At 50.3% G+C, this 16,624-nt stretch overlaps 2 protein-coding genes across 2 annotated transcripts in view; one reads left to right on the top strand and one right to left on the bottom strand.

Annotated features, from left to right (window-relative positions):
• The window catches only part of LOC109525546 (formin-binding protein 1-like), a 28,058-nt gene extending 21,655 nt beyond the window's left edge, over positions 1-6,403 (bottom strand). The window contains 1 exon segment of the mRNA XM_019886111.1: positions 6,362-6,403. Coding sequence (XP_019741670.1) covers positions 6,362-6,403 — 42 coding nt within the window.
• Positions 6,404-11,706: 5,303 nt separating this feature from the next.
• agpat2 (1-acylglycerol-3-phosphate O-acyltransferase 2 (lysophosphatidic acid acyltransferase, beta)) lies at positions 11,707-16,403 on the top strand. Its single transcript, XM_019886155.1, has 6 exons — positions 11,707-12,206; positions 14,424-14,557; positions 14,664-14,839; positions 14,960-15,055; positions 15,658-15,730; positions 15,812-16,403. The coding sequence occupies exons 1-6, from the start codon at positions 12,028-12,030 to the stop codon at positions 15,964-15,966; spliced, it is 813 nt and encodes a 270-aa protein (XP_019741714.1). The 5' UTR covers positions 11,707-12,027; the 3' UTR covers positions 15,967-16,403.
• Positions 16,404-16,624: the final 221 nt, after the last annotated feature.

Below are 16,624 nucleotides of genomic sequence, written 5' to 3'. Positions count from 1 at the left end.
GTACTTGAATGGTCAGGAACATCTTCACGTGGCAAAAACTATTGAATTATGCCGTCCCGTTGCGAACTCAGGACCGCTGAGTGACAATGTGGAGCGCTGTGTTAGCTTCTCGCGCTAGCTACCGCTCGTAGGATGAGCTTTGAGCGTGTCTTTTGCCATTCCCCTTTGGCTTTTGTGACACTTTGCGTTAACCTTTGGTTCCGGTGTGGTGTCAGCCTGACATGAGCGGAACATCGGTATGATGTCAGCATGAGGTTAGCGGACGACAGCAAAACACGCGTGCGCTCGTTCGGTGTTGCGGATGGACTGAGCGTTAACGTGCCGCTGAGTGGAGTTTGCTACGATTCCGCACCTCAATCATTGATTGCCGCGTTGGCATCTTAATGCTAGCCACCGCGTGCAGGTTGTGACCGTGTCAACGTGACAGATGTTGATGGCTACGTTGAGTGAGCGCCGATGCACGCTGCCACGTTAGCTTCTCGTGCTGGAAACTGTAACGCAGACACGCTAAACATTGGGGCTGCCGCGCTAGCGCAACGTAAATGGCCATCCGCTTGTCTTATTAGTTTTTGCGCGTGAGCCGGACCCTGTCTCGGCTGACAAAACAGTTTCAGGGCACATGCGGACAAACAAGAACTCACGCTTCCGTTCACATTTATGGACAATTTCATGTGCGACAACGAATAAGGCTGAATGAGGACGCCGCAACGAGATATCCCAACATGATTCCTTTGAAAGTCCATCAAGGTACAGCTGTGGCTTCGCAAAGGGTCATCATGTTGTTGCAGGCAAAAGGATGAAACAGCCTTCACCGCTGAAAGCCTCAGAGAGGGCGGCGGGACAAGAATAGCACCTCAAGTGAGGGGGGAGTTTCCGGCCGGCATTGTTGGCTACCTTCAATAGGCAATCACTCATCACGGAGTCACTCGGCCGACCGGATTCACCGGATGCTACGGCTTGACAAAACCCTCTCATTTGAACAGTGGTAGCATGGCGCTCCGCTAAAAAATCTGCGATAAATTGTCAGACCGTTTCGTGAGCGTCGCTTGCCCAAGTCGCTTTCAATTTACTATGAGCATGCAAGATAAACATTTGGTTTTGGGGCTCCCCAACATGCGGTGCCATGAGCAACACGCCTCCGCACACGACCGGCGTTACCCTTTTCTGCAACGGCACCATGGTCTCCCGCTTTCCCTCCGGAAAAGATCCCAAAACTCCCGTTAGTCCCAGACGGCGCCCGTCCACGAGCGCATGTCCCGGCCGATGCGGAGTAAATCCCGATCGTCGGGGAGAGAAATCGGGTTGAGATGGCCGGCGCTCTCTGAGTCAACGTGAAGCGGCCCGCGGTGTCAACGCTCCCATCAGGCAGAAGGTCCAACGGACGGTATGGCGGAGGAGGACGGCGAGCGAGTGCGACAGAAGAAGGGAGGAAGGGCGGGATGAGAGATGGGGCGGGATTACTCAGGAAAGGGATTACAATCGAGGGGGGAGCGCGGCCTTCAACCTCCCGTCCTCAAAGGCCTTGACTGGACCGCTGGTCGATGACGTCAAAACCAAAATAAGAGCGCTCTCCTTCCCCGGTGCGCCTCATTTTGCCATCGGGGCAGGAAAGAGCCTCACTCCCCGCTCCAACGTTGACCAATTATCAATGACAGGCAGCGCTAGACGTGATTTCAAAAGTTTGCAGACAACGTAGCGCGACGTTGACGTCGGTACTGGCTTCGATTGGCGGAGGGAATTCGCAACGCTTGAAAAGAGCAAAACCGTCAGGCTTCTCTGCAGCCTGGTGTGCGCGTGACAGCCTTTTCAGTCGGCATGAATCTTGCGCCTTTCGGCCTTTGTTGAAATCCCCACGAAAAACAAAATGGCCTTTCTCTTCTTGCTATTTCTTCCAGGGGCCAGCCCCCACCCCCAACCCCCCACCCCCCGTGATGTGGGCTCTATTGTGCGAGCCCACGAAGGAAAACAACATGTTTTTTTTATTTTCTTATTCGGGAAATGAAGAGTTCAGCGGGGGTGGGTGAAGGCGGCGGCGAACACAAAAGGAGCCCCCGAGCTAAATATAGGTACCCCCGTGACTTAAGGCAAACAAATACGCGCTTGTTCAACATTCGGCCGGCTGACGGCAGGGATTTGGGACCTTCCCAACGCACATTATTTAGCCTCCACTCCTCCAGATTACTGGCTGCCCGGGGAGTATTGATCGCATCTGACCAGATGATGGGGGCGGGGGGGGGATCTCCCCGTGACGAGATCCAAACCAAGCAAATGAGTCACTCGCATATGATGCAATCAGGCTCCATGGCGGTGCCTTCAGGTGCTCACAGGGGTGGCCCGTATGACCGCACCACGTCGCTGTCCGATGACAACCGCGTATAAGGCGGAGCGCGCGATCAATTCACAGTCAACGCATTTCCTAAAAAGCTTGCGCCAAATTATTGATCGTATGTTGACTTATTTGCCAGGCTGGACGCATTTTCGCCCCAAAAGCCCGGAGGTCCGTGCCCAACGGACAAAAGGAGAGAGAGTCAGGTGACATCAGGTGGCACATCACTGCCAAACAAGTCAACAATGAGCTTTCTTCAAGACCGAGACGTGACTCCGAGCTTTTACAAAAGGCGACTGCAGCGTCGACATTGGACAAACGCTCCCGGCTAGGTCGTTCGTGTTTTTACAACCGTCGCGTTTCCGCTCCGATAAACACAGAAGAAGCACAACAACAATCAACATGCCATGAAAGACGCACGAGAGAGTGAGAGAGAGAAAGAGAGAGAAGCAGCTGCATCATTGACTAGACGAGAAGGATTTTCAAAGGGAGGTCTTTGCTAATGACCTCAAAAGAGAGGAAAAGGGACTTTGATTGCATCACTCCGAGCAGCGTCTCTTCAGACGTGCTCAAATCAGGCTTTTGATTGTCTTTATCGCTCCTTGGGAACGTCTCGACGTCTGTCGGCGAGGTTTTAATGCTAACAGGCTAAACGCTAATGACGATGTTTTGTCTCCTTCGAGGGAGGTCGGCGGTTGGAGCAGACAGCAAGCCCAGCCGGTAGAGGGCATTGTCCTCCATTTATGACACGGCAAGCGCCAATCGGAGGCAAACGTGAATTTGTCCGAACAATTTGGCCGAGGCAACACTGACGCTCAAAGCGAGTTTTTAACGGGCGGGCAAAAGATGAACCGAAACCGCGGAGTGAAAGCCACCACAAAGAAGAGTTTTTCAGCAATCCGGTGAAATGTTAAGCACGTTTCGGAGCGCATTCCGATTTCAATTCGAACCCGTTTCAAATCTCAATGGCCAGCGACAGTGACCTTGCATTTTATGCGCTCGGTGGAGGTCACGAAACGAGTCGAGAGGAAAACTCTTCCTCCCAAATGTGAGAATGGCGCCAAAAGCCCCATTGTGCAAAAGAGCGCCTCGAGTCGCGGCTTCACATGAGCGCTTCTTGAAGGAGCGCACGCAACAAAGCGCTGCGCCGCGTCACGGGCCGTGGGTGTACGCGGGCGCGGACAAATATTTGGCGGACAGGCCGAGCCCTCTCTTCCGACACACACGCCGCTTTGTCCGAGGAAGCGGGGTGGAATAATGTTCCCGTCGCCCCGAGTAACCTCCTCGCAAGGAACGGGGGCTCGAAGAGAAACAGCCGCGTGTGCCAAAACGACAAGCCTAACCGACCCGTTTGGGGGAAATTGTACCAAAAGGTGAAAACTGAAAATTGGACATTGGAGGGGCACGTCACATCAAAGAAAATGATTGTTGACGCTGACTTAGTGGAAGTTGATTCAACTCGACTTGCTCAAAACGTGGCCGTCCCGTTCTCGTTTAGCCAAGTAACAGCCGACGGCCGCTCGCGCAAAATCCGAGCAGCTGTTCGCTGACCTTCAGCGCGCGACTTGCCGTTTGCGTGCCGCGCGGCTATTTTGAGAGACAAGGCCTCTCGGGCCGGCAGAAGCCGAAATCCTCTCTCGTGCGGGGACTCCTGCCGCTGTGAAACGGTGACTCGCACTAACTGGAAGCCTCGTCCACTCATCCTTCTCACCGCCCCTTCTTTTCACACCCGACCCTCAACTAATCAGTCAAACGGGAACCCGCAGAGCCATCGCCTTGAAATAATGAACCAGAAATGATCCAAATGATCTTCTTGTAGGGCCGTAAGGGGGAAGGGGGCACGGTGACCTTGGCACCGTTGGAAGCACAGACTGTACCTCGGGTCAGGAGTTGCCAGCAGGTTGCAAAATGGCTGCTTTTGCACACCGTATGAAAGAGCGCCGCGTCTTTGGGAACGTTCAGCTCCGCGGACTCCGTGATTGCTTTTGGCCGGGCCCCCGTCTCGTCGTACGCAACGCAGCGTCAAAACGTCAAGGTTATTTCACTCTAGTCTGGCTAACGGCTAAGTTGCCAACGCCGACGGTGTTTTTTTTGTCTGCGAGCGCCTCTCTGTTCACACCCCCGTTTTCCGTGGAAGTGACGCACGTCAGTTAGCGACAATGTTGGGTAACTATTGAGGTGAATTGCATCGCATTTTAAACAGGCCCGGAATATTTAGCCTCCAACAAATGCCCCTGATAAGTAGGAGTTCGCATTTAATTGCGGACAGTTTGAGAATCTCCCGGTCCGCGACTGGACAACAACGCCGCCTATCGTCGGCGCTCAACTCACGGTGCTGGTCATCTTCATCTGGAGAAGCACCCGCAGGTACTCTTGATAAGGACTCGGCTTTCGCCCGTCCTTCTCGGGTTTCGCGTGGGGGCTGTCCAGGAAGAGAAAAAACTCACTTCTTCGGCGCAACATGACGGCAGGGTAACAAGTTAAGAATGATTCTTAAAAAAAAAAAAGAAAAAAGTCTCTGAGAAAGTCCGTCCATCTGTGGGTAGGAAGAAAAAAAGCGCGAGGAGCAAACAGAAACTTGAACTGAGCAGGTATTAATCTGATTGCGACACCGCCGTGGTCAGCGGCCCCACGGAACCAATGAGCGGCGGCGGCGACTACGTGGCTTAGCGCCGCTCGGCCTTCGAGCACACGCTGACCATTGTTGCGAGCTGAGCCGTTTTTCATCTCCGTGCGGGGCAAAGCTCTTTAAATTCTTACACAAGAGACTGTCTGGAATAGGGCGACACGTAAGGCGCGCTAACAAGTTGGATCAATGCGAACGCGCTCAAAGAGAGACGGCATTCCAGTTGCAATTTGGGATTCGGCAGAGGTCTCATCCGCTTTCATGCTTAACGTCACGCGAGACGAAATGTCGCCAAATCCTGCGACGGTGATCGGTCTCGATCAAGCCAAACGGGTGAATCGTTGGCAATTTGGCCCGATTCTTCAACGTGTCCGAAGAACCGCATCGGCGGCTTCATCTCGCCGGCTCAAAGGATGCCGCCATATGAGATGATGACATCTTGATGAAGTGAAACGGTCTCAAGTCCAAGAATGAGCCTGCGGTTGCGCAGCGCCTCATTTGGCACCATGATGCAAATCCAACGTTTTTGTCAGGAAATCCGTCAGCACGACTCCAAAGGCAGCAAATCTGACCAGACATCAGCAAATCTCGGAAGCGGGTTTTGCTCTGTTTTTTTCCTTTTTTTTTTTGACGGAGGGGAAGGCGGGGGGGGCTTTCGAGTTGCTGTTTTTGCAGAAGTATGTCGCATGCAAAACCACCGGAGGTGAGGAACAAGCAAATCTCATTTGACTGTGAATCAGTCGGGCACCCCGCTCAGGTGACTGCGCTGGCAGTGTCGTTTCAAGAGGCGACGTAGTGGCGAGCTGGAGCAGCGACGCGAGCGTGTCACGATTCAAGAGTGGCGGCCGGAAGGGTTTGCGACAGGAAGACATCGAGTCATGGGCAAGATCACTCAACGGCTTCTTTCTCCTCAACGGCGAGGAGGACATGGTGGCTACCTTCAGGACACAAACAAGGACCTACGCGCACTTTCCTCAACGGCAAAGGTCCGCCTCGCAAGAGAGCGCTCCCAAATAACAACGAAACACACGGACCTCCAGATATACCTTCGGGGCATTCGCGTGTCAGGACGCAGCCAATCAAAGAACAGCTTTGCGAATGGAGACATTGATTTGCCCAAATGACCCCCCGCCCCTGCCCCCCAACGTGTAGCCGCACAATGTCTGGGGGAGCCCAAAGAGGTTCCAGTGAGCGGCCTGATAACAACCACCCCACGTCGGGGGCTCTTGGGGGGGTTCCAACACTGAAAACTGCTGCTTCGAGCTCACAAAGGGAATACGACCGGCGAGAGCGCATTGCCATAAATGACATCCATCCGTCCGTCTACGAGTGAAACGGATGCCGAGTCAATCAAGCGGGTTTCAGGCAAAACGCTCTCCCGACTCCTAGTTCACATCAAGTCAGCTTACCTTGAGCTGCTGCTGTTTGAGGAGACTTTCAGCCTTCTCCATACTGCCCGATCGACGACGAGACGGGACTAGTTCACGCGTCAGTGCGCCGCCGAAGAGTTCCTCACTAACTCCCGGTTCTTTGGAGAAGTGAGATTTTCAAGGTGAGTCACGGTTAAAAAAGGTGGAACTGTCACCGCTCAGCCGGGGACAACGTTCAACTTCTTTTTTTCCACTCGCTGCAGGGGACGGGGAAGGGGAACTTTGAGTTCAAGTGATCAAACCATTTCTCAAATTGATCCGCGGCGCCCTCGGGGTCACGTCGCCGCCCCGCGCGAGAGGTCAGCGCATCACGGCGCAGGATGCGCGCTCATCACAAGATGTTCGGTCGGCGCTCTCGCGTCATCTCACGCAACTTTGCAGGGCTCGACGCGGTGGAAGTTTTGAGATTCGCAGTCGTCGCGTTTGAACCCGCGCGACATTCGGGCGCTTTATGGTCGCCATTTGGGTCGCTGTAATTTGGGGAGGAGTGAGGCTATGACAGTAGCTTCGTTCCAACAGGCCCGTTTTAAATTAAGGAACAATTATGGCACTCGTACGATGACCTCGGCTTCAAAGACATTTTGCCCATGTGGACCTCGTCCTTTTGAAGGATGCGTGATAAGCAAAGACGCGGGGAGCGGTGAGTACTCCATTGATAGATTTGGACATGTTTACAACGGAAACCTCGGAAGAACTCTTGAGCTTCCAAATTGAACCGTACCGCTCGGTGGATGCTTAAGCGGTGACACAGCTGGACATTCTACAAATGTGACATCACAGTCGACAAACGTTTCAAGTAGCCCTGGATTCGGAATTTGAATTTTGCAGCTGGACTCGAGTGGAAACATTCCTCTGTTTTTGGTGGGCAGGTGTGGGGGGGCGGGGGGTCTTTCAGAGTCGATCTGGTGAATTTACTTCACGGCAGCCATTCGTCGTTTTTGTCTGCCTTCATAAACGCAGCGAGTAGCAGCAATACTAGCGTGGCTGCACCAGGCATCGGACAACGGCCCTCAATCACCCGTGCCGGCCCGTGGGCCTTTTGGTGCCAGCAGAGAGACGCAACAAAGAGTATTTTCTTCACAGCCAGAGTCTCGTTGGCCCAATAGAAAAGCCCCCTTTTGACCTTCTTTGGTCGCAGTTTTCCCACGATTCTATTCAGTTTGCCCCATTTTTGAATGCAACGGGCACACGCAACGGCGGCGCCTCTACGTTGCTTCACACGCGCGCGTGCTTGCGGGAAGTTGAGAAATCCTGCTTGACCGTGACATCACTTCCTGAAAGATGAGTCTCGTTTCCTGATCACATGGCGGTGGCTTCTTGGTCAGCTCTCGAGTCGCTTCGCACTCGTGTCACGCGTGAGTGCGTGAAATCAAACCGAGTGAGATGTACAAAGCGGCTCAGTGTCGTCAATCAATAACATCGTTATCGGGGTTGCCTTTTTTTTTCAGCTTTATTCATCCGGGTCATGTCAGTTCTCATTGAGGAAAAACTCTCACCCCTCTTTGCAAGATAGTCTCGTGTCATTAAAAGTGGGATGACTATGAAACTCTGAGCACAGGGCCAAATAACTTTTCACGCGTGTGTGCGTCGCATATCGCGTTTCATGCTGTCCTTACTTGCATGGATGCCAAGCGAGTTACTCAATTGCACTTGCGCACCGCAACTTCCTGCCCACGCGCTGCAAGAAGCAGCGGTCGCCATCAACGCGCTTCCGTGTTTCCGTTTGTTCACTAGCAGAAACCGTCTCGGGTCGCAACCGCCCGTGGAGCATCGATGTGGCCGCCGATTAAGGATCGCCGCGGCAAGTGTCTGCATTTCGTGTCGTCAGACGACACAGCGTCTGGCTGTGACGCGAGACGGATTCGCACATAAGAAGCCCGGTACGGTATTTGTTTCCAGGAAGAAAGGTTTCCCAGATTTCAAGTGGCCACGGGCTTTGCTGCATAAACGTAATGAAAAAGACGCTGACATCACACGGCCAAGGCGCTTTTCTCTGTGAACTTTGCGCCAGGTAAATTGGACAGTAAAAACAATATTCTTGTCAGACTACAATCTTGCAACGGAGCTTTTGTGTCAATTGGAAAGCGATTGCCGATGAACGACACACTTTGATAAACTGCAAAACCTACATTGTCAAAGGCTGAAAAAAAAATCAAGTCAAATCAAATGAAAATACAGTCTATCGTGACTTTTACCCTCAGCCTGATTGTTGTAACTCAGCAGGACTGCTGCGTAGGACTTAATGACTAGTCGACTTGCTTGACATTTAGCGGCTTGACTCTTTTTGCCACATTAACTCGGAAATTGCTCACCACTTGACTTTGTGACTTGTCGATATGTGACTGGAACTCCAACCTTTGCTCTATTGTGACTGAACATTTTGTGAGTCAAACTGACACGTGCTGCTATCACTACCACATATGTACCCAATTACAGGGCTAGGTAAGTCGGTCGGTTGGTAGGAAGGTTGATAGATAGATAGATAGATAGATAGATAGATAGATAGATAGATAGATAGATAGATAGAGAGATAGATCTGCATGGGAACTCCATGACGGTTGTTATTGTTTTAGGATGGAGGGAGGGTATCCCTAATTGAACATGTTGTCGACGAATTAACGAAGGGTGGTGACATGAAAATATGAGACGATAAGAAGCCATCAAAGGAAGCTAGCTACGCTAAGCCAAATTAGCTTGGATGCGTTTGATTGGAGGAGGGGGGGGGGCGCTAGCCAGGCTAATGATGCGCCTTGGACGTTGTTTTTACGTCAGTTAGCAGGTTCAAAAGGCAAAACACTTGGCGAAAACAAAAAAAAAAACACCACATTATTAATCAGAATAATGTCATAATAACGGCGAGACTTACCCATAGCTCTGAGCCCCAGCTCATGGTTTCGGGACGATGTCCTCGGAATTAATCCACGACGAGGCTGCTTGTCGGTATCGTTCTGATGAGGAGGAGGAGGAGGAGGAGGCGGATCGGGGGTGAAATCACCATAAAAAGCCTGTTTTGTTGCTGTTTTGCTCAGCGTCTCATCTTGAGCTCGCGGATGGATTCTCGATCAGTGCGACGCGCGCGCTCCCGCCAGGGCTCGATGACAGCTGCTGGAGGGGTGCGCGTGCACGATGGGTGACGGCAGGCGTGTGGACTCGGGGGGGGGGGGAATCCCACAGAGTGGCCCTCGTTAGTTGTCCTTTTTGAGCAAATACTGCAAGTGTAAAGTGTCCTCGCAGATGTTTTTACGTGAAGTGAAGCTTGAAGGGAAGCGGGAGGGACCGCGAGGGTGCACAGGGAGGAGGAGCACAACTGCCCCCCCCCACCACACACACACACACACACACACACACACACACTAACCAAAGCAGATGTTTCATTGAATGACACCCCACAGTGTGTTTCACAACGACTGCCCACCCCGGCCGCAACCCTTCTTTGGATGGCTTCATTCTCTTAAATACTTGTTCCACACACGGTATTTGCGCATTTCGTAGGCGTAGAAAAAGTCTGCACACCCGTGTTCAAATGCTAAAGTTATGTCATGTTAAAAAATGAGATCAGGGTAAATCATTGCAAAATATTTCCCACTATTAATGTGACCTCCAACGTGGACAACTCAATTAAAAATATATTTTCAAGGGCGGGGACTAAAAATAACAGGAATCATTTGAACACATTAAGCTGATCGAAAATTAACGATGGCCTATTTTTAAAAAACTCTAAATGATCTTTGTAAATGATCTTTGATGTGTACATTAACACATCACGAGTCAATGAAGACGTGACTTAACTTCATTGTTTCCAAAAACGTGTGCGCGATTCCTTGAAGATTCAAAGCTGTTTTGTTGGGTTTTCCGAAACACACAAGTGAGGTTCGATAAAGACAACTTTGTCTTTGATGTTAACAAAAGTTTGTTGGAAGGAAATCCGTCTCTTCGAGTTACCGAAACGTGTACCTTCAGTTCGTTGAAGATTCAAACGCTTGCTTTGATGTTTTTCAAGAACACATAAGTCAGGTTTTGCAACTCGCTCGCGTTTGACGTTTTCTCAAGTTGGTTGACTGCCATTGACTTTTACAAAAAACAGGGTGCCTAAAACATTTGCAAAAAGTCGTCCGTTGTTTTCTCAGAAGGGTAAACTGTCTTTTACAAAAACATTCCGTCGACGGTCGAAACTGGCTCATCAGAACTGTTGAAACAACATCGCCGCCCGGTGGCAGGAAGTGGAGACGCGCCTCCCGTGACGGCGCGACAGATACAGTAGTGCAAATAAAGGAAAAATAAAAAAAAACTCAAAAGACACGATCAGTTTAAGACAGCATTGCGAAGGGACCATTTGACATGTTTGTGTTTGCATTCAAGGACAACGAAATTAAGGACTGCTCACGGAAACATACTTTAAAGTTGTTGGGAACAAACTTGTCTTTGCTGTTTACAAACACATGAACATTTCGTATGTTGACTAAGTGGACAGATAGTAAAAAGGATTATAACCGTGGTTTCATCGGACCACAACCTATTTTCCTACATGTGTTTTGGGGGATTTTGTAAGGGTCCCATCAAACCCAGGATTAAGTTTTGAAGTTTGAAAATGATTGGTGAATTCTTAACAGGGTGTGGACACATGTGCAACCACATCATCCGAGTCGTTTTTACTTCTCTTGATTTTTTTATTGAGTAGTACGGGATATAGACCACGTTCATGGTAGACGTGTTTTTTGTTTGTTGTTTAATTAGATCGCAAAAACCTTGCATTTAAACAGGGCCGTGTAGATTTTTTATATTGACTGTACATCATTTTTTTTCAGGAATAAATTGTCTTTGGTTTTGTCAAAACAAAATTGTCTTTGGTGTTTACAAAAACATGTACTTGTCCTCGACGAGTTTGTGATTTACCTCAAGATAAAAAAAAGGGGGGTCGGTGAAACATCCTCCGAATCTCCCTAATCGTGTCAAATGGAGTCGAAAAACTCCAAACACATCCTCAGATTATATAGCCATGGATTGGATTAGCAGGGCTAATCCAATTCTGTGCATGCTAGTCTAATTTCTGGGGATCAAGTGAAGCGACTGTACGATGGCCAATTAAAACAAACTTACCATTTCTTTATTTTGAATATGTAATACTAAATTCGATATAAGCACGGTGCGCGGTGTCGATTGGATAGCTCGTTCAGATTTGTTCAGTCAAAACTAGGAATTGCTCAAAGGAGACCAGCGCAACCAAAAAGTGAGGAAATGTTCGTTTGGAAGGCCCAAAATATTTTCGTTAATGTATAATACACAATACGTGCGCTAATTTCATTGGCATCCAAAGCGCAACGAGCTGATGACGTCACATACAGCGGTCCAGCAGTAACCGTTCCGGAAATTGGGGGAGAAAAAAACACGGCGGATGACGACGACTGTGTGCCGGACTCCACCTCGCGACAGATGAAGAACGATACATGGTCGTCACAAGAATCGAGAGGAAGCGAAAGTACCAAGTTGCGTGTTATGTTTGACCGGCTCGCGGCGCCTCTCCTTCGCCGAGCAGCGTGAGTGGAGCCCCGGCTAGCCAGCCAGCCAGCCAGCCAGCCAACCAACCATACGGACGGACGGACCGAGCGAGCGAGCGAGCGAGCCACCCGCTTCCCTGTAGCCCCGCTATGGCAGTTCTCCTGTGGATGGCCCCACTGGTGGTGGGGCTGCTGCTGTGGAGCAGCGGCCACGCGTTGGTGTTTTATTTCAAAAAGTGCTTCTACGTGGCCTGGATGATGGTGCTGGCGCTGTTGGCGTTGCCGCTGTGTGTGCTCAAAAGCGGCGGCAGAGACGTCGAGAACATGAGGTGAGTTTTGACTTGTGCTCGCTTTGACAGCTCCATCGGCTGCCCGTTAGCTCGCTAGGCTAACGGGCTAGCTGTGAACACCCGACCAAAACTGTTTGGCTCCCGCGTTAGTTCCAATTCTTTTCGAAGCGTTTCGTCGAAACGAAGCTAGCACCATTAGCTTCTGCCTCATGCTACCCGCCAACAAACAACAGCAACAAGGTAAAATTCTGGAATATTCTGGTGGGTGTGCAAGGGAAACAATGCTACCGCTACAAAACGGGAAACCGTTTTTATTGCCGTGTGTGTGTGTGTGTGTGTGTGTGTGTGTGTGTGTGTGTGTGTGTGTGTGTGTAATATGGTCAAGTCAATCTTTATTGTCACATATGCTCTATGTCCGGCTGTGTCAAACATACGGCTCGCGGGCCAGAACCGGCCCCCAAGGGGCTTCGACCAGGCCCGCAGGATCATTTAAAAGTGAACAAATGCATAAAAGACACCAAAAGAATATTTTTAATGAGGTGCAATTCATGGAATATCCGCTAGGGGCCACCATGTTTTTATCAAGAGTAGAAGACAGCATTGTTTTGATCAGAGAAGAAGACAACAGCAGTTTCATTCCGCCACTGAGACAGACCCAACACAGCAGACGCTATCAAGGATATGTGAATACTTGATTCTTTACACATTGAATAGCACTCTCCTTAGTTTGTAAGGTGCGGGCAGGGATTAAATTGAGATTTTCTATGCACATGTGGAAATGCTTTAAAAATTCCTTTCTTTATAAATCTCGTTTCATCTTAATGTTCATGACTATATTTTTCAATCCCAATGACTTGTGAAGGTTTTGCAATGCATAATATGCGAATGAGAAAAGTCAATTGCACATTTGTCGAAGGAAATCTAAGGTGCTTCACGAAATGTTTTGTAAAAGATATGTTCATTAAAAGTCATCATATTCCGACTGTTCTTGTCCTTCTTTAGACCAAAACAAAAGAAAGACATATTATTTTGGTTCTTTCTAGCAGAGTACGGTATCATTTTAATGGTCCGGCCCACTTGACATCTACCGAGGCCGTGTGTGGCCCACAATGTGAAATGAGTTTGACACCCCTGCTCGATGTGCAACATGCAGCATGGATGAAATGACTTTCCTCTCAACCACAGCGCAACATGCAGTGCATTGAAAGACACACAGCTAAAAATAAGGGAAGCAAAACTGAACTGCATAAAAAGACAAAGACATAAATATAAACAAATAAAACAATTTAGTATTTCACTTTATGCCTTCGATTCATCGAGTAAAATTGATTTTTGTCATAGAAGGCGCCGTAACGTGCAGATGGGGTACAGGTTTCATTTTTGTCTGCTTGGGTTCTCCATCTTCTCGTTCTTCTGTCGTATCTGTGACTATGTACATGCAGTCGTTTTGGAAATGAATGAGTGGCTTTTTTGCCGACTTGTTTTTACGTTCTGGCATTCACTGAGTCGAGTGGTGCTCCATTCAAAGATGTAGGAACGTGGTTTCACTTGGCTGCGCGTCACATGCTGGCCACTTGACGGTAGCCGTGTATTTGTGGATTCGCAAGGCCGCCGCATTCAAGGACCCAGAAATGAACACATTGCAGCAAAGTTGCAACTTTTGTGGTGTGTTTACAAACTTTTAAAAGACTAAAGGATGCACAATACAAAGGAGGCCAGCAGAAAAAGTTCCATTTTCTACCCTTGAAAAAAAACTCAAAACAAAACATTACTGTAACCGTTTGTAGATTTTTTTATTTTTATTTTTTTAAACGTGGTCACTTTGACCCGCAGTTTAACAGCAGGGTTAAGATAACCTGACTTCATATGTTGATGAGATTAGCAGTGAGCGAGCAAACAAGTTCAGCAGAGAAAATGATTGTTGGTGAAGCTACGGCCGCAGCATACGCTCACCCGCCTGCGCAACAGGAAAATTAAGACGAGCTGCTCATGACTCCACTCGACTTCCTTCTTCTGATAGTTTTGGTTGTTGCTGTGCCGGCACATTTCTCCAATGCCAAATATGCACCTTGGCTCCATCATAGAAGATAGGATTTGAAGATAAGCTCCCCAAATCATTTTCTAGGGCGTTTAATGGCCATTTAGCGACATCTGGCGGAAGGTCGTCGAAGGCGTCGATGCGGTTCGGTCTCACTTGTTTGTAGACCAACTTTATTATCTGCCACCACCACCACCCCCCCTACCCCTGCTTATCAGGATCGTCCGCGCCCTGGTTTGGCACGTCAAGTATTTCCTGGGCCTGCGCTTCCAAGTCAGCGGCTGGGAGCACCTGCAGACCCCGGGCCCCTACGTTATCATCTCCAACCACCAGAGCTCCCTCGATGTGTTGGGTGGGTGCCCGGTTTGACTCCGCGTCGGGCCATCGAGGCCCGTCCCCATCGAGGAACTCGGCATTGGTCCGTTGCGGCGCGGTCATGTCGTGGCTTCCTCCCGCAGGCCTGATGGAGATCCTGCCCGACCGCTGCACCATGATCGCCAAGAAGGAGTTGATCTATGCCGGCACGGTGGGCGTCCTCTGCTGGTTGGGCGGCATCGTCTTCATCAACCGCAAGAAGACCAGCGACGCCAAGAGCGTCATGGCCGCCGCCGCCAAAACCATGTTGGACCAGCAGGTAACCCACGCCCTCCAATAAGCTCGCATCGGCAGCCTGACCCAGAAAGAAAACACTTGAGAGTTTTTCCACGTCGTCGTGCAGAACGACTGCCTATTTGAATCGTTGAACTTTCCGTAGATCCGCCTGTGGGTGTTTCCGGAGGGAACGCGGAACCAGAGGGGAGACCTGTTGCCCTTCAAAAAAGGCGCATTCCACTTGGCCGTGCAAGCCCAAGTCAGTACCTCTTTCAAAATCCCGAGCGGAACCACAGGCAGAACACTGAAACGCTTTCCCACTCGATGGCGGCAGGCGCACGTTTAACATTCTTCTCAACTCGGCACTGGAGTTGAACTCTTTCAACTCCCTTCAACTGGAAATCAAAGACAGGAAATAAGCGCTCACGTGGCTTCCCAAACCAACTTGAATCGCTCTCCAAGAGTCCAAGACTGAGCGCTGGGCCCATTTCAGAGGCGGGGGGTGGGGGGGGGCAAAAATTGTTTTGTAAAAGTCTTGCCGTCGTAGAATGATTAGTGAGAAGGGGCCGAGCGACAGATGCGTGCGTTAATGAGCTGCATCCCCTGACGGGTCGCGAGTGGGGGAGCGTGCGCGGGGCGTCTGTTGACAGCGCACACTCCGGCCCGGGACGGGAGGAAGGGAGTCATTCAATGCCACCATCAAAAAAAAAAAAAAAAGAAATCAACACAGTTCTTGATTGAAATGATACCGCTTAGCCGAGACATTCCTGGCAAGTACTGACCGCGTCCCGCAGGCGACAACACTCTGGCGGTATTCCTCGCATGGCTTTGTGTGCAATGTGACTTCCTGTCTGTCTGCAGGTGCCCATCATACCCGTGGTCTTCTCCTCCTACAGTAACTTCTACCTACGGAAAGAGAAGCAGTTCAAATCGGGTAAGCGTTGCTGGCGTCGTCGTATATATTGACCCCCCTCGCAAGTACAGATCGTGAGTACTCTTGCCACCTGTGACACAGGGACCATCCGCTTAAAGATACTCCCGAAGATCGAGACCAAGGGCATGACGTCCGAGGACGTGGCGTCCCTCGCCGACAAATCTTTCGACGCGATGCGCTCGGCCTTCCTGGACATATCGGGCTTGGCGTGCGGCAACGGGCCCGCCGGGCACTGAGCGCGCGCCCGCCCGCCATTTTGTCAAGCCCAGCTTCCCCGCCGCGTCCACCGCTACTTTTTATCTCCCGTGACTCTCGGCCCGGGCGGCCCGTCCCGGTCCCGGTCCCCGGGCTGGCCCGCGCAGTCCCGACCCTCGCGGTTTCTGCGAGCGGAGTGACGGACGGCGGGCCCGGCAGTACGGATGGGCGTTGTTGTTCGTGCATGCCCTTGCGCGTTATTCGCTTTGGATGCAGTTTGGGTTTTTTTTTTTTCTAATCATGTCATGTTGCCTTTTTGTTTTGGAATGTGTTTGAGGTCCAATCGCCAGTGAGTTCATCTGGTGCGCCAGAAGGCAGAGGTAGAAAGCATTTGCTTCCTGGCTTTTCAAACTATTCAGGATCTGATCTAATGGGGTGAAAAAAAATAAAATTTAAAAAAAAAAAGGAGAGGCTGCAATGGCTGCTGTGTCTCGCCTTTACTTGCTTGTGCGCACGCACGCGCGAGTGTGATAAAAATGAGCACAGTTAGCTACGTGCGCGCGCATACGCAAGTGTGATCAAAATGAGCGCAGTTAGCCATTCGCAGGTGGAAGACACCAAGACGGGCTGTCAATAACAAAAAAACGGAAAATATGTTCTGTATCGAGTCCCAAAATGTCCACGTAGGGTCTGAGAGTA

Source organism: Hippocampus comes, unplaced genomic scaffold (assembly GCF_001891065.2).
Source record: "Hippocampus comes isolate QL1 unplaced genomic scaffold, H_comes_QL1_v1.1 scaffold699, whole genome shotgun sequence".
NCBI lineage: Eukaryota > Metazoa > Chordata > Actinopteri > Syngnathiformes > Syngnathidae > Hippocampus > Hippocampus comes.
The sequence above is the reverse complement of the archived record's forward strand: the minus strand, read 5'-3'. Positions and strand labels throughout refer to the sequence as shown.